Source organism: Nannobrachium achirus (genome assembly GCF_963921795.1).
Source record: "Nannobrachium achirus genome assembly, chromosome: 9".
In the NCBI taxonomy this organism is placed as follows: Eukaryota; Metazoa; Chordata; class Actinopteri; order Myctophiformes; family Myctophidae; genus Nannobrachium; species Nannobrachium achirus.
The window spans coordinates 68462916-68481852 of NC_137818.1; the positions used below are offsets into that span (position 1 = coordinate 68462916).

Genomic DNA, 18937 nt, shown 5'->3' on the forward strand with positions numbered 1-18937 from the left:
TTCGGATCCAAATATTGTACCTTTACTCCACTACAAAAACATACATTTTATTTGCATAGACCTGATTGCTTGTTTCTCTCACAAACAAAACATGGCAACGCTGAGCAAAGTTAGACGGTCGGAGTTGGAGATGTGTTTATCTTAACACACAAACACTTGCAAGCAGGCTGGACACACATGCAGCTCAGTAACATGTGGATATGTGTCGCTGTTGGGAGGAAACGTCGGAAAAGCAGTGTTGATCACCAGCCCAGGAGTTTGTTCTGACTCTTTGAAAACAAAGACACACACGCGCCTCTCTACCTAGCGCTACTCCTGTGCCTGTTTTGGGGGATTGAGAAAACTCACAGCTAAAGACTAGTTTCTCCATAACAGTCACTTCATGTTCGCACAATGAGGCATGTCGCTTTACGGGTTGCATTGCGCGATTTTGAATTAGTTGCAGGCAGTTGAGCGCTCATCGCGTCCGGATGCACGTCTTTTTTTTGCATAATGTGAGCCTGTAGATTAGCGGTTTTCATCAAGCTCACACGCCAGCAAGCCTGCACTGCACAACGTTCGTACGGGAGGGACTGGGGGGGAGAGAGAGAGAGAGCGAGCGAGAGAGAGAGAGAAACGGAACACTATTGCCCCGTTCAAGTAGGCTAAAGAAACATATCCAATGTTAATGCAGGCAGCATGTAGGATCCGCATTTGCAAACTGTTGACTCGCTGGGAGGTGAAGATGATGAAAACTTTTTGTTGTGGTTCTCATCTGGCATCGCGTCCCATCGGACACATAGCGGCACTGTTAGCATGTCGGCTAATAATATAGCTCTCCCTCTCTCTGCAAGTGTGTGTGTGTGTGTGTGTCTAATGACGACGACGTGAAGTCTCTTTGCAAAAAAGGGGTATGGTGTATGCTCTGCACGCTGCAGCCATACAGCACAGCACAAAAGAATAAAAAATAACAACTATGTAACACAAATCTATCTGGTGTTAATGTGCGCTGATAGACAGCGCAGCGAGGCAGGATGCATGCACATTCTTGAACACATTCCAGAGCCGTGTCGCCTGCCTGTACGCTTTTAGGAGGAATTTTGCATCATTTTCCCTGGACGTCTGGCCGGGCGGGGGCGATATCAGACCGGGCGGGGCGCCCGGCCTATATAACGGTGGCGGAAACCCTGATGCTACAAAACATTTCAAAACGAAAAATACAAGCACACGTGTCCTCAGTAAGCTGAACACATAAAAATTTGAATGGTGTTGAAAGGTGTAAGCGTTTAAGAGATGAAGCGCGCCAAAGTTTTGAGGAGATACTGACTGATAGATAAATAAATAAATAATGAAGATAACATACGTGTGCTCGCCTTCCAGGCGAGCCCACAATAATTGGGACTAATCTATTAAGAACCATTATCATAGTTATAATAGGCCTACATTTACAATAGTTTAGGCATTTTGGTTTGATAAGGTTGTGGGCAGAACAATCTGTCCTTGTTTGTTATTTGACTATTTTTACTTTAATTATAATTAAAGACACTTCATAGTGAATTAGTGATTATAATAAATAGTCTATGTCATGATTGCTAGATCAGATTGTGTTTATAATATAATGCCGGCGTGCCTCCGTCATCTCCACCGAAAACAAGCGCTCCCCCCTTGTTCCATTGTCGAAACCTGGGTGCTGTTTTGATTCACGCATACCAACCCCATCTTTCAAACATGGCAGCCATGTTTGTTTACATTTGAAGAAAACATAATGGCTGCTATCTCATGAATGCCTGAACGGTTTTCCAAGCGGATTTTTTGTTTGAAAGCTGTGAACAGCATGCCCACACGTGGTGCATGATTAGGCATGGGCGTGCATGATCCGTGCACTATGAATTACATGGAAGTCTATGGAGACTAGGGTTGGGTATCGCTTGGATTTTTACGATTCCGGTTCCGGTTTCGGTTATGCTTATCGGTTCCGGTTCCAAACGGTTCCTATTTCGGTTCCAAAATGGTTTGGTTTTTACACAAAAACATTTTTTTTAATTTTATTTTAATGTTTAATTTACAGTTTTAATGAGTCATTTAAAACATCATTTTTTAATTGAATTTGAATGTTTAATTACAGTTTTAATGAATTATGACAAATTAAATCATATTTCAATGTCTTCAGCGATACTCTTATTCTGAAGAGATTAAGAAGTCGACCACCGTATGGAAGTATTATTGCATTACGAAAACGACCACCGCCTGGAAGTCTTATTGCGGCTAGCACAACATATCTTATTCTGAAAAGATCGGCTACCGGAAGTGTTAGATTTGCCAGCTTAGATTTGACAAAATAATACAGCTCAGCGAGCGAGCGACAGAGAGCTGAGCCCGCAGTCGCAAACTCGCACCATAACCCAGAGAGACACGCGGGGGACAAGCAAGCACTGTTGCTGTTGCCGTACAGTCTTTCAGATGAATGCCACGCTGTCATAAATGTTTCGACTCCATCTCACGTCTCTCTGTGGCTGTGCAGGGCTCAGCTGTACTGGTGGATGGGCTGCTAATTTTGCTAGCTTCGCTGTTGTTGTTGACTGAGTGGCAATGCAAGAGCGTGCGCCCTTCGTAGTGTAGCCCGTGTAGGACGGATAGCAATAGTCTTTTTTTTACTGGTGCGTCTAGGAACCGATAAGCGGTACCGAAAGTAAATATTATTTTTGGGTACCCAGGAACCGTCATGTCCTTATCGGTTCTGTCCCGGTACCGAATTTCGGTACCCAACCCTAATGGAGACCATGGCAACTTGGACCTTCAAAGAGATTTAATTGATAGCAACATAAGTGTTAACATTCCTCAACATGGAAAAGATTATGACGATTATGCAAAATAATAGTGATTACCTCAAATAATTGAGATTAGACGATTATGTAATAATTGTGACAGCCCCACATTTACGGTCTGTAGAAACCAATGCCGTGGCTCTGTCTACGGTAGGGATGGAACGATATGAGAATGTCACGATTATTGTGACCCAAAAAAAAGTAAAAATCTTGCCAAAAAATAGCAGATCTACAAGCAACGCGTTGTGAGCTTTTACATTGGCTATTTATTGGTAAAGAGATTTGGTAGAGGGTGAAAAACGACTATCAGGTACGTTATTTCCAGGCCCGTCTGACCAACTACTGTATAGAGTGTTTAAATGGTACCGGCGGATATGTAGCTAGGCAAATAAAATGTGAATTGATCCCAGTGCATGACAAAGATAATTTCATGATGAATTTAACTCTCCGCGATCAATGTGAGTGTTTTTTATTTGATGATAATATGATTAACGTGAGTGTTTTTTTTAGTGACGATAATACTGGTTATCCTCACCTGTCTGCAGGGCCACAGCTCCAGCAGATGCTGATGCAGTCGTCAACATCCTCATCTTCTGGGGGTCCCGGGGGAGCCGCAGGCCCCCAGGGGCCCCCCGGAGGTCCCATGGCGGCCCTGGGGCCCCTCCAGATGCACCCGCAGCAGCTGCACAACCAGCTGAGCCAGGCGCCAGGTTAGGCCCCTCCCACCCACCGTTGTTACGCCACGTTTGCTGTCGGTCGGGAAAAGCTTTTTCTCTCTAGATTTTAACTTAACGTTTTTGAGCGGTGGTATTTGGCTTTGTCCGGTTCCCCAAACAATGTGGAGCGTGGCCTACATCTGACCTAGATATGGCCTACATCTGGCCTAGACGTGGCCTACATCTGGCCTAGACGTGGCCTACATCTGGCCTAGACATGGTCTACATCTGGCCTAGACATGGTCTACATCTGGCCTAGATGTGGCCTACATCTGGCCTAGATGTGGCCTACATCTGGCCTAGATGTGGCCTACATCTGGCCTAGATGTGGTCTACATCTGGCCTAGACGTGGCCTAGATGTGGCCTACATCTGGCCTAGATATGGCCTACATCTGGCCTCTACATCTGGCCTAGACGTGGTCTACATCTGGCCTAGATGTGGCCTACATCTGGCCTAGATGTGGCCTACATCTGCCCTACATCTGGCCTAGATGTGGTCTACATCTGGCCTAGACGTGGTCTACATCTGGCCTAGATCTGCCCTACATCTGGCCTAGATGTGGTCTACATCTGGCCTAGATGTGGTCTACATCTGGCCTACATCTGGTCAAGTTATGGCCTACATCTGGCCTAGTTATGGCCTACATCTGGCCTAGTTATGGCCTACATCTGGCCTAGTTATGGCCTACATCTGGCCTAGTTATGGTCTACATCTGGCCTAGACATAGCCTACATCTGGCCTAGATGTGGCCTACATCTGGCCTAGATATGGCCTACATCTGGCCTAGATATGGCCTACTTCTGGCCTAAACATGGCCTACATCTGGCCTAAACATGGCGTACATCTGGCCTAGACATGGCCTACATCTGGCCTAGACATGGCCTACATCTTGGCACAAACGGCTCAAAGTTTGTTGTCTGCCCAGGGTCCCTTTGGCTTGGCAGGACGCGTTGTGATTGGCCAGCGAGATGTTTGGAGAAACGGCACCGCTCACTTCACACTAAGTGTGATTCCCCCCCTTTTAACATCCCATTCTACAAATGCCGTCTAAATCAACAGTTCTTGCATTTTCATTTTATATTTTAGCGTTATTATTAGGGCTGTCACAATTATTACATAATCGTCTAATCACAATTATTTGACATAATCGCGATTCTTTTTCATAATCGTAATAATCGTTTCCATGTTGAAAAATGTTCATATAAAAAAATAGAGTAAGAAATAGTGGAAATTGCAGATCTACAAGCTCGGCTATTTCCACTATCAATGTTCTTTTTTAAGTAAAAAGTTATTTCGTTGTACATTCAGGTTGTGTCATATCTGCCATGTGCAACTTCAAAGCCTAAAAGCCAAACAGGAATGCAATTGTCAACGTTGTTAATCGCAATTATTTGAGTGACAATTAATCATCATGTAAAATGTCACAATCGTGACAGCCCTATTCATAGGTTCTATTGTTCATCGCCCCAAACACAATTGAATCATTAATGAGCGACTACTTGTATGACAATGAACTAAAATGTCACGGTTGTCACGGCAACCCTCCCAGGCGGGCGCCAGCTCCACCCCCACCAGCCGCCGCCCCCTCATGGCCCGCCCCCTGCGGCCTCCTCCAATGAGGACTCAGGAGTCATCAACATCAACAGCTCTGACGAGGAGGACGAGGAGGAGGACATGGAGGAGGAAGAGGTGAGTCCGTACGGCGGCCCAGACATTTTAGATTGAGATTTACATAATAATAATACTGACTACAAAAAAGATATTCTGTGAAATTGCAAGTTTGGTTCCACTGGGAAATGGATTCCATCTTATCATTTATATTATATATCATCGTTGTCGGTTGGAAACCTTGTATGTCCAAAAGTGTCTGTGAGACAGCCTTGTATGAAGAAGCAGGGCTTTGCTTTGCGAAAAAAATTACAAATTTGAAACTTGGAGATACAAGGTTTCTGCCCGACAGTGACGATATATTGTGATGTCTAGGGATGGGACGATAAGCAATATTATTGTTTATCGTGATAAAAAACACTCACGATAATCGTATCGTGGAGATTTCATTTATCGTGATATTGTCCTCCGTCATGCGCTGGGATCAATTCACCTTTTATTTGCCAAGCTGCATATCCATTTTTTTTCACTCTCTATCAAGTCTTTGCCAATGTTCCTCCCCAGGATAATGAATTTTGATTATCGTTATAATATCGTACATCGCGATTTCTTCCATCACAACAATCGTGATATGAAATGTTCATATCGTCCCATCCCTAGTGATTGGACATTATATTGTCCAAGATATCTGGCCTTACAACCCAGATTACTTCAGTCAAAAGGTTGAAGGACAACTTACGAGTTACGGGGGTCCTTGAAAATAAAGAATCACTGTCCTAGTGGACTCATCGTGTGTCGTAGTGAATCAGTGTTATTGCGACCGAAGGTCACGCCGGTTGCACCACGGGACTGGAACCCACAACCTTTCCGTGGCGGTGGGCAAGGACTTTACCACTGCGCCACCCGAGCGCCCACTAGTACATGCTCTGAAGAAAACCTGGAGACTGACTGGCAAGGTTATAATAGTTTTGGATTTTTCCATTAGTTTTTATTTTTATTAGTTTTGAGGTTTTGTTTTCAATTACAGTTTAGTTTTAATTCGTTTTTAAAGTGAGGTTGCTAGTTTCGTTTCGTTTTTATTTTTTGAAAATGCTTAGTTTTAGTTTAGTTTTTATTAGTTTTAGTGTTAGTTTTAGTCTTTTACGTAATATGGGGTATTTGTCAGGGGTGAGATTAAAAAAGCTCCGGAAAAAGTATTGTCTAATAAAGAAAATCAACAAAACATCATATTGTTGAGAGTGGCAGGAATGTTGAGACATACAACTTCTCTCTTTGACCTCACCAACTGGTGGTGGAAACGGCCAAATGTCGGCAATTTTACAAGTCAGAAAATGCGAAAATAAGATTGATTTAAAATTTTCTTTGTTTTTCGTTTTTGTATATAATTAACAGTTTGAATATAGAAGAGGGTTTTCATTCCATAAGATATCTTTGTTAAGGTCGGTATATGGCAACATTAGTGTAGCAAAGTTGCCTTCTTTGGGAGAGTTTTACTGCTGTTTTAGGAGGCGGAGAATTGAGCTCTTTAGATTTGCATAGCGATTTCACGGGAGCACGATTGGTTTAAGGAATGCATTGTCTCGTATTTCAGCACGCCCATACAGTGTGCTATCTGCTTGTAAACAGTCTACACAGTAACTAACTTCATCTCGCTAATGTTAACGGTTTGCTGAAGACAGTATTCTGGAAGGATGTATTTTTTTTATGTATACATCGTGATCTCAGTTGCTCTCGGACACACAAAGAAAACGTGGAAAATTGAAGCAGCATGTTGAAAACGCTATGTCATCATGAGTCCTTGTGCTGGCATTACAGGCGACACGCTCACTCGTCTGTAGTGAAAATAAAAGATACAGTTTCGCTACTCACCAAAACAAAGGCAGATTTGGGGAGTTGAAAGCCTACTTTACTTAGTGGGAACACTCAGAGTTCCCAACATCGCGTCTAAAATACACTTTTTTATCCAGATAACAGAATATTTCACGGGAAGGCAAAATGTGGTCAATGGACATTTCTATTGACAAGATCTGTAGAGGGCGGTGTGGAGTAACTAAAACCTCCGGTGAAAAAGTTTATTCTCTGGTAAAAAAAAGTGTATTAAAGTGTATTTTAGACGTGAGGTGGGGGTTTCTGAGTGTTCCCACTAAGTAAAGTAGGCTTCCATCACCCTTACGCCGTTTTTGTTTTGTTGAGTAACGAACCGTATGTTATGTTTATTACATGCAGACGAGAGGGTGCGCAGCCGTTCCTGCCTCGTAAGGGCTCATTGGTGACATAGCGTCAAGCGTCTCCTCCTCACGCACACACCGCTTGGGAATCGGTCGATGTTTATTATTTGTTTCACTGGCTTTTAGCATTAAACTGCTGAGAGACTCTGAACTCACTTACTCAGCGTTTACATTACAAATCATAGTAGGCTTCTGCTTAACACAGTAGCCTACGACCAAGAAGAAGGGAGAAAAAGAAAAGAAAAGCTGCATTCTCTGTCCTGCGGGAAAAACCACAGATCTTCTCGTAATGGACAGCGTATCTCACATCTCAGCCTATCGTCTGTGGTAAAAAATAAAACCCCGCCGCTCACGAACGCTTCTTACCTTTTGTGAACATTCTGTCCAAAACGTAAAGGTCCTATACACTTCTCTCAACTGTTTACCTTTCAAGCGTGGAAGAAAATCCAATCAGCGTGTTGAAATAAAGAGTTTATATCGCTCATTTTGTCAGCCGGTGCATTATTTTCCCCACTATTATTCGTTGTGTCTATACCACGTGACCAGGGGAGGGACCGGCTGACAAAATGAGCGATATAAACTTTATTTCAACAAGCTGCTTCGATTTTCTTCCACGCTTATGAAGTAAACAGATGAGAGACCGGCATAGGACCTTTACTTTTTGGATATAATGTTCACAAAAGGCAAGAAGCGTTCGAGAACGGCGGGGCTTTATGTTTTACTACAGACAAGTGGCTGAGTTGCGAGATACGCTATAGCGTTAGCTTCGCGCTAGCGCTGGCTGTTTATTATGAGAAGCTGCAGCCCATGAACGGACACGTTTCTCCGTTCTGTGTTCGAGCTAGAGTGCCCTAAAAAGTGTGTTTTGCAAGCCCGCCCGCCGCTTCCCACATTCTTACTACAAAACGGGCTGCAAAAGTGCTCTGTGTTGCTAATGCTCCCAAGAAAGAAAACGTGTAAATCCATTGATCCAAACTGTAGAAGACCGTGCTTCACTGCTTCTGCTTTAGCTGTCTGCTTTATAGTCCAGTAATTTTAGGCCAAAATTAGTCTAAATCTAAAACAAATTGCAATAGTAGCAAACTCAACTGATTTTGTATCCTCAATATGTCCTTAGTGAGAGAAAAAAAGTCCCAAGGAATCCCATCAGGGGAAAGTTTTGAAAACGACCTACCTACCTTCACTTACTATACACTACAGTGTAGTGTATAGTAAGTACTATTGCAATTTGTTTTAGGTTTTTTCATATAATGACTGGACTATTTGCTGTGTACAGCAGATGCTCCGCAAGCTTCGTAGCCGACGTTAAAGAGTACACTGTAAACACTTTTTCTTTTGTAATACACTATTTTAGTGAAAAATAAAAACTACAAAAAGGAGAAAATGACAGGATGAGCATATAAGGAGGGGAGGAGGTAGAAAAGACCACTGGCCACTATTTCTGACATGGCTGCAAGCACTATAGCACAATATATTACCACAGGTCTACTACTAAATAGTAGTTTTAAATAATTGTAGTGGAATAAAAGTACATTTGAAGTTGACAGCTATACCACTGTGGGTGTGGTTTGACTTGGGGGGAGTGATTTAGGGGTGTAGGTAAGTACCTATTGTCCCTCCCATTGTCACACCCACTTCTGGCTACCTAGAGGTGTCAAAATGTTCCTGGCATTCAAATGGCTTTTTAACCACTTTGGGTTTTATGGTGCAACAAGTTTAAAATGTCCATAACTTCTTCAAATATGCTCCAATTTCAACAAATGATACATCATATGAAAGCTTAGATTCTGTACTTGGATAATCTGTACAAAAAAGAAAAAATGACCAATGCAGACATAAGGAACAAAGTACCAGACCTAGTCACATATAGTAACTGCATCGAAATATAATTTATCATTTAAAAAATCAAAGTATATCAAAATGAAAACAGCTAAAATCCAATCGTATCGTTTGACTTGTATCGCATCGAATCGGCAGTGCAAATCATCGATTGTGTCAATACCTTTCCATATAGCTACACTGGTCTATCGACAAATGTGTGTAATCTCTGTGCGTTCATGTCAAGGTGCAGGTTTGTCCATAACATGTTCAAATACAATGTCCATGCATTTGGCAAATAATCACTGTGCTTACTTATTTATATCCATAATATGTTTCCCTTAAAAACCTGCACTATCCACACTTTTCACAAATATTGCATTTCTTTGCTAAATAGTTACTATATTGATTTTAAATCATTGAATCGTATCGTATCGCCATTAATGAACCAATATCGTCCATGTATCGCATTGTCAACCATGTATAGTGACATTTATCGAATCGCAATATCGTCCATGTATCGCATTGTCAACCATGTATAGTGACATTTATCGAATCGCTTTTAACTCATTTGCTGCCCCCTCCCGAGCAGGGTACCCGCGGATCTTGAAAAGCATTGAAAAGCATTGAATTTAGTTTAGCTAATTCAAGGCCTTAAAATGTCTTAAAAAGTATGGAATAGTGTGAGTGGGGGTATTGAATTTTATCTGGGGCAGAATGAATAAACGTGTCGCCAACATACTAGTAGTTGCGTTTCACTATTCCTGGTTGCCGTCCGACGTAATCCATCTCTCGCTGCCGCTGGTTGAGACACGCTGTCTGCACACACAGCACAGAGCGTGTGCGTGTGTGTGTGTGTGTGTGTGTGTGTGTGTGTGTGTGTGTGTGTGTGTGTGTGTGTGTGTGTGTGTGTGTGTGTGTGTGTGTGTGTGTGTGTGTGTGTGTGTGTGTGTGTGTGTGTGTGTGTGTGTGTGTGTGTTCGCACGCTCGGCGCACACAGCAGTCTCACACAGAGAGAATCCCTCGTCTCTACTCAGTGCTCGTTGTTGCGTTATTGTCGTCGTTATTTATGTAAGCTAAAGACTCGCCAGTCGCCAGGATGGCATGTGTGGAACCGTCGCAACCCGTTTCGATTGTAAACAAAACGCAGTGCTGTTTGGACCTACTAATGGAGAACACAGACAGGACAGCCACCAAACTGTTAGCTGTGCCAACAAAAGGAGCTAACGGAGCTAACACGACCAACTTATTATCAAAGCACCTCCAAAAACATGCACAGTTTGTTGGACAGAAAATTGCACTAGATAATGCATTTAATAGTGACAGCAACATGTGTGCACTGTGCAGCCCATGGTGGTGCAGCCAGCTAGCGTTCATGCTAACTTCCAAACAAAACAACGATGTATCTACCCTGCGTTGCCATGTTCTCTTTCTGAGAGAGAAACAAGCAACCAGGTCTATGAAAATAATAAGTCCAAATTAGGCAACTGAGGCAGTTCAGTCAAACTTTATTGTCGAATATTGTCAAGAGTAGTGGTTCTCAATCATTTTCTTGTAAAGGACCTCCAATATCTTAAAGCAACTTCAGATTTAAAAAGAACAAGCCCAAAGTAGCTTGTAATAAGCAGACATGGCAACACTATAGGCTTTATAGGGACAGTACACACGTACGCCTTCTGTCAGCTTGACAAACATTTGGAAATTCTAATGCCTAAGTTTATTAATTAGTTTATTAATAGCCTAAAATGTACATTTTAACACAAATCTTTGCCAAATTAGCCAACAACTACCAACAATAGAAAAGGATTTATAGTGGGACTTGTTAAACATGGGTACAACATTTCCCCTAAATCTATCTGAGATATTGTGCCTTTCCAGCTTTTTACTGACACACTGCTTTGTCTCTGATTTATGAATGTGGCCTTACATTTGTCAATTCCTTTGCCGCGGTAATGGTATTGAATTTGTCATTTTAGAGGTATTAAAAAGCCTTAAAAAGTATTGAATTTGTACTTGGGAAATGTGCAGATACCCTGCTCCCGAGTTTCCGAGTTATTACCGTTGTTAGAGGCCGCCTGAGTTTCCTGAGTTGGCAGCCATTTTCTAAAATATTCGAACCTCCAAAAATGTAGAAGTCATGATCGCAATTGCGAAATTGTATGTTTAACCCCCATACCAACCACATCTTTCAAACATGGCAGCCATGTTTGTTTACATTTGAAGAAAACATAATGGCTTCTATCTCATGAATGCCTGAACGGATTTCCAAGCGGATTTTTTGGTTTGAAAGCTGTGAACAGCGTGCACACATGGTGCATGATCTAGGCATGGGCGTGCATGATCCGTGACCTAAAAATTAAATATTTTGGCATCCTGGTACTTGGCAGCCATTTTGAAAAGCAGCGAATGAGTTAAAATGTATCGTTACACCCCTATCTGCAACACAATTCAACAGTATCTATTGGGAGTCCCTGCTTTAAGGGTCCTTGGCCTGACGGTTAACGGTGCGTTGCATTTGTAGGACGAGCTGGGAGAGGAGGAGGAAGAGGAGGACGAGGAGGGTCTAGATGACGAAGAGGAGGAGGAGGAAGGCAGTGAGTTCCCCGAGGAAGAGGAGGAGGAGGAGGACTACTACGATGGAGAGGAGTACGACTATGAGGAGGGAGAGGAGCTGGAGGGAGAGGAGGTATCTAATAATATCTAACTATGTATCTAATGCAATATAATAGGGCAGGGGTTCCCAAACTTGTTTGTCTCAGGGCACCCCATGAATATTTTTTTTAATCCGAGGCACCCCTACATTATAATTTTCACTCCCAGCACCTTATATTTATAGCATATCGTCATTGTCGGGTGGAAATCTTGTATGTCCAAAACCGTTCATTTATCTATAAAATATACTAAACTAGTGAAAACAGATCTACAAGCACAGTTGTGTTCTTGTAGATCGGCTGTTTTCACCAGTTTTGTGTGACAGTCTTGTATGATGAAGCAGGGCTTTGCTTTACCAAAAGACGTAGGCCTACACATTTGAAACCTGGAGATACGAGGTTTCTGCCCGACAGTGACGATATTTTAGTGATTATGTTGCGAGGAAAACGTTGAGATAATAGCCATTTTGGTTAGAACTGACTGAAAATAACTTTGTACTTCAAGTTCGAAATGATACTAAATATTTTTTCAAGTGACCAAATAAATTCCAAATATTATCAAATGATCTCGCGGCACCTCTGGACTGCCGTCACGGCACCCCAGGGTGCCCTGTCACCCACTTTGAAAACCCTTTTAATAGGGACTTTAACCCTCGTAGGATCCTCGTGTTTTAGTCACACCCAGGGCCTTCGGGTCACTTTGACCCGGCTCATATTAAACCATTCTAAAGTAGTTAGAACACCCCAAAAATCTTATTAAACACACTTTGATTGTCGTTACTAACTACTTTACTAACAATTAAATCAATATTTTTTATTATCCCCGCCAGGCCGGGATGGCCAAAGGTGAGTGATTATGTATTCACTCCAGGCAAGTTGGACCAATTAGTGTGAAACTACACACACACACACACTCCCAGGAGGCCTAGGAAGAACCTCCTCCCCAAATTCTTCACATTGGCCTCTTATAGCGCCACCATTAGGCCGTTGTGTGAACAGCTAATCTGAGGCACCACTTCAGCATCAAACTTGGCACACATACGCCCAGGAGGCCTAGAAAGAACTCCACTAGAAATCTTTTCCATCTGCCTTTTATAGAACCACCATGAGACTGATCTTTGCAAAATATCTTGTTGGTATTACCATATAGACTTTGTCCAAACCTCACACCAATTGGTACATATTATCCCTATTGTCATTTTGATCAAGAACTATATGTCAAATATTTCTTGTCCCATTATGATTTGCACAAAGTGCTACCGGTGCTCGGGTGGCACAGTGTCCCTGCCACCAACACAGAGGTTGTGGATTTGAATCAATCGTGGGGCATCTATGCAAACACAATTGTTGTTCGAGGGAAGGGAAGCTGGGCGGAGAGCGTGATAATTGTCACAACATTCCTACAGCCAGGCTGGGCAGCAGCTGGTTTTGGGAGGGAGGAGTAGGACAAAGGGCGAAGGCCCTACGTCCTCTCGGTGGGGGCTCCTCACTGTCAGGTGATTCGGTAGGATACAACAGCAGTGACAACATAGGGGAGGAATCAATTGGCATAAGGACTGGATTGGGGAGAAAAAGAGGGTAAACCATAATTGGCTACTCAAAATAAAATAAAATAAATGATACAAATCACGTCGGAATGCTGTGGAACTTGGAATTTGTAAAGTGGCATAGGGATGAAATTCCCATTTGGTAGCAAAATGTACCACTCCCGCAAAAATCGTAAGCATCTTTGGAATTGTGGCCAATCTGAATAGAAAATGTGACACATACTGTAGGTCATGACATTGATCAAATGACCAGAGAAAATCGGTATTCTAAATATCCCCCAAAACTTATTTTGCTCAATTCTGCCTCATAGTGGCGCTATAACAGGACGATTTGGGGTTGAATATCTTCCTAGGCCTCCCGGGGGAGTACAGTACAGTAGGTACAGTTTCATGCTGACTGCATGGTCCAGCGGTGACTGAGATTAGCTGTTCACAGACAGAAGCAACGAAAACATAATCCCTCACCTTTGGCCATCCCGGCCTGGCGGAGAGAATATTGATTGAATTGTTATCAATGTAGTTTGTAATGGTGAGCAAATTATGTACTCGAAAATCCATATGTCCAAAGTTTTTTCAGAAAGAAATGGTCTAAATATTAGCCATTTAGCATACACTTTCAATGGCCGGGTCAAAGTGACCCGAAGACCCTGGGTGTTATATGTTGATACAGGGGGGTGTTGCAAATGCATGACATGTACCATTTTCATATCACATGTTTAATACAGTAAATAAGCCAAGCAGAAGAAGTTTCATGGAAAAAAACATATTTCAACATTCTTTTTCTTGATGTTGAAAATTGAAAACCGGGTCAAAGTGACCCGAAGACCCTACGAGGGTAAGCTCCGACGGTTTTCTGGACGGTTCCGCCAGGCGGAAGTACGGCTGCTATGACTCAATCGCCGTTGCGGTCCAAATCGGCGACGGGTACCCAGAGTTCCCTCCCCTTTCACTGAACTCTTGGTTCCCATGGCGACGCGTCTATGCCGCAGCCGTTGTAGCCACTACGTGGAAAGGTAGCCTCTGCCGTTGTAGGAACGGCTGCGACGGCGAGCAGGTTTATCGAGCACTGATCCATTTTTGCTTACCGTATCTGTTTGCCGTAGCCGTCGGAGCTTAAAGTCCCTATTATTAGGAGGAGGAGGGTGAGGAGGTGAGGATGTTGAGAATATATCATTTATCTTGATTAAATTAAATGATTTAACAATTAATTGAACAATTATATCTTCGCCCAATAGCTTCAGGACTGGATAACATGGCCCCTTCCTTCTTGGCCAGCCTTCGCACATGGGCCAGTAGCCCGTTAGCCCACTGTGTGTCTTTTAAACAGTGTCATTTCAAATCAGAAAACCTTTTTCAACATTTTTGTAATACATTTTCTTTTTTTTTTAAACGCAACAAAGTGGAAATCTTTGAGAACGCTCTGCCTCGCGCCTCCATCTAAACGGGAAAAAAATCGGTGAAACCAGCAAAACGTGTGATGTCATGGCTGACGTCCAGTGTTGTTTTTGACAACAAATTTCGATTTAGTTTTAGTCATGGTGTTTTGAATAAAATGTAATTTAGTTTTAGTCTTTATTTAGTCACCTGAAAGGTTTTAGTTTTAGTTTAGACTTAGTTGACTGAATATCATCAAGATTTTAGGCGACTAAATCTACAGTTGATTTAGTCAACTGAAATGTATTTTGGCAGGCCTTGATGAGTGATTTTACACTTGGTTGTGTGCTGAAAATAGCCAATCTACAAGCTCACAAGAGTTTGTAGATCTGTTATTTTCAGCACGCAACACCTGAGAGCAACCAAACATTAAATGACTCTCTTCTCCACTAGTCCCTCCCTAACGTTTTAGTCTAGTTTTTATTTTGTTGACGAAATTGTCAATATATTTCTTAGTTTTAGTCATCACAGCTTAGTTTTTGTTTAGTTTTTATTTAGTTTTCGTCATAAAAAAAAAAGCAGTGAAAAAAAGCAGTCGACAAACATTTTTCGTCACAGTTTTAGTCGACGAAATCAACACTGCTGACGTCGGCTCAGCTGTTGAGCCGCGTTCATGCCACGCCGCACTGGAGAATTCAAACAAAGCAAGCAAGACGGCAGTGATGGGAAGTAAGAGAGCGGACGTTACGTCACTTGTCTCTCTGGCAGTGCGTGACCGCCACCTAGTTTTGCAAGTCGACTCGACTCAGTCAAAAGTTGAGTTGAGGTCGACTTTATCGTTTGATGACGTCATCACATCACACACATGACCCCCCAATTCCCCAGATGATTAACTTAATGTGATCTTCACATTTATAAAGTGCCAATTTAAGGACTTTTCAATACCTCTAAAATGACAAATTAAACATTGGCCAAATTGTCAAATATATAGAGGCAGAAATTGTGAAGATAGCCGATCTTTGCGAGGCGTTGTGAGCATGTAGATCTGCTATTCACAATATAACTTTTTTTTTTTTCAACTTCGACTTTCGACTTTCTCTGGTGGGAGTCGACTTGTCGACTTTTTTGTTAATGCCCTACCACCTAGCGACATGGCATGCACATTCCATCATTTTCAATGCTGATGCGTTCCCATGTAGACGCACAGTAGCAAGTGAGAACACAACAAAATGTTGCATTTTCTCTAGAGACCGTTATCGAGTAAATGTGGCCTAAGATGGCATTTTCCAACTCTGCCTCAGGACTAAATGGGTTGTTCCTCCCTGTAGGAGGAAGAGGAGGAGGGGGAGATCCCCTCCCTGGAGCCCAGGAGGAGAAGGCCCGGCCCTCGGCTGGACGTGGGGGAGGTGCTGGGAGTAGAAGGAGGAGGAGCCTTTGGCTCGGACGGCGGGGAGGCGGGGCATGCCAGCGGCATCGAGGAGATCCCGCCCCCTCCCTCCAGAACGCCGTTCGGAGACGACGATGGAGTCAGAGTGACGGAGGTAGCTAATAGTAGGGGGAATTATGTGAAAAATCGTTACGCGGCGGATAAAAGCATGACATTTGATACAGGGTCATCCAAAAACATCCTAGAAGAGGTGCCCAAAAAAATCTCAAACAGGAAGTGAGTTATGGAAAAAAATTCAAAATGGTCGTCTAAACTGTTGACTGTTGAGTCAAAAGACACCAAAATAATCTCCAAAAAACATAAAATTTGGCACACATGTCCCTTTGGACATCTCAAAACATCTTAAAAGGGGTGCCCAAAAAAATCTTAAACAGGAAGTGAGTTATGGACAAGATTCAAAATGGCCATCTAAACTGTTGACCGTTGGCTCAAAAGACACCAAAAGAATCGCCAAAAGGCATACAATTTGGCACACATGTCCCTGGGGTCATCCTAAAACATCCTAGAAGGGGTGACCCAAAACTCTTAAACAGGAAGTGAATTATTAACAAAATTGAAAATGGCCGCCTACAGTGTTGGCGATTGACTCAAAAAGCCTATAGGGAATCTCATAGAGACATACACTCTGGCACGTATGTCCCTTGGGTCATCCTAAGACATCCTAGAAGTAGCATCGCGTAGCCAGGCTTACTCATCTGCGAAGAGAAAAGCCTGGTGACAATAGAGGGCAGAAACCGTTCTAGGAGGTGGGGCTGAATTTTCCCGGAAGCTGTATTTTTTTTCACAGTGCGGTGTTCCTGCAAACGTATTCCCTGCACGAAAAACTCTGGTCTATGTCTCCTGCTCTGTCGGCTGCGCTCGCAATAAACAATATACAAACAAAAACATTGATTCAAGCAATGTTACACCTATTAAGAGCGAGTTAAGAGCTACAATCTATTTTAGTTTTTTCGCTGGGGAATGTAAACAGACCCGCACCGCATGACGTAACGTCCGTTAAACGTAGACTTCCGCTAGAAATCTTGGAACCTACCGGAAGGCATATTGTCTACAGGGTGTCCAATCTGAAACAGGATGTTAGTTATTGCCTAATTTAAAATGGCCAGCTACAGTGTTGACAGATGATGTAAAAGACACCTAAAGAATATCATGCCAGGTAATGTGGTACAAATCTTAACGTATCCTACAAAGGGTGCCCAAATATGTTTTAACAGTTTCTCAGCCAAATCGCCAAACGTCGCCATTTTGAGGAGGCCCAGCCAGCCAGATCGCCAAACGTCGCCTTGCTGATGATTTTCTGATTTTTTTTGGTATTTTTTGACATTTTTAGAGCAGAAACTGACCTTTCTAGCTTCATTTCAGTCTAAAGAAACATATTACGATGGAAATGACATCATCAATGACGTAACCCGGAAGTCGTTCGGCCATAACATAGCATAGGCCTTTCCATAGCATTGAAAGCTGACGTTTTTCTTATCAAACTTTACCATATTTAGACGGATTTTCATTCGGAAAAAAATGGCAGGCTGACAGAGTGGTCACTCGGGAGCAAAAACGAGTGTGCACGGCGTGCGCACGACGTTCAGGGCGTGCGGGATCGCTCCCGTTCGGCGGACCGGGAGCCATAATGGCAGCTCCATAGGCGGCCATTATGGTCCACATGCTGTCCAGGCTTAGTCCAGACTGCAAGACCTAATCGTTGGGCACACTCTAGTGGTATAGTACGTGTACTACATTCTGCAATCATATTACTACTGTACCATACCTTCAAAACCTGATCGAACCCTACCCTTAACTCATTTCCTGCGATCCCCGTCGATCCCAGAAATTTAATTAGCTTTAATCATTATGAAACGATTAAAAGTATGGTCGCTGATTATAGCCGATTCTGGCTCTCTAGGCCTGCCTCCTAACTGTATCCGGTCGTATTTCCTGTTTAGACCGGATCTAGGTTTCCATATCCTTTCTGAGAGCCAATCACAGCTCCCGGCCCATAGGTTTTCCTTGTAAACAAAGGAAGGAGCTGCACGGCCATAGAATGGTATTTTTTCACACGTTTTTTTATTTTTATTCGGTAGCTGTTTGATTCCTCTACCCGCCTGGCATATGATCTGTGCACATATCGTCTGCTATGTGCGCGAACGTGCCCACGTGTTACCATAGCGCACACAGCTGGCTGTTTCCAATGTTTTCTTATGTAAATACTGGCGGATACAGCAGGATACTGCCTGGCAACGGATTTGTCTATTCCAATGGATTTTTTTTGGGCACCCCTTCTAGGATGTTTTAGGATGGCCCGAGGGACATGTGTGCCAAATCCTATCCTTTTTGGAGAATCCTTTGGTGTCGTATGAGTCAATGGTCAACAGTTTAGGTGGCCATTTTGAATATTGTCCATAACTCACTTCCTGTTTATGATTTTTTTGGGCACCCCTTCTAGGATGTTTTAGGATGACCCAAGGGACATGTGTACCAAATTTGGTGCTTTTATCTGCCGCGTAACGATTTGGCCGTTTTCTGAGGTTAATTCCCCCTACTATAAACATCTATCATGTTGTAGGTAGGGATGGGACGATACGAACATTTCATATCACAATTATTGTGACCAAAGAAAAAACGTTTTTTGATATCGCGATAATCAAAATCCATTATCTCGGGGCGGAACATTTGCAAAAAAATAGTGTCGTGAGCTTGTAGATCGGCATTTTTTTTGGCAAAGACATTTGATGGAGAGTGAAACAA

At 42.8% G+C, this 18937-nt stretch overlaps 1 protein-coding gene across 1 annotated transcript in view; it reads left to right on the forward strand.

The window, feature by feature from the left end:
- pelp1 (proline, glutamate and leucine rich protein 1) overlaps nt 1-18937 on the forward strand; it is a 99265-nt gene that overhangs the window by 64881 nt on the left and 15447 nt on the right. The window contains exons 20-23 of the mRNA XM_080734010.1: nt 3350-3514; nt 5072-5211; nt 11698-11862; nt 16077-16289. Of these exons, the coding sequence (XP_080590136.1) occupies nt 3350-3514; nt 5072-5211; nt 11698-11862; nt 16077-16289 (683 nt within the window). The remainder of the gene's footprint in view (nt 1-3349; nt 3515-5071; nt 5212-11697; nt 11863-16076; nt 16290-18937) is intronic.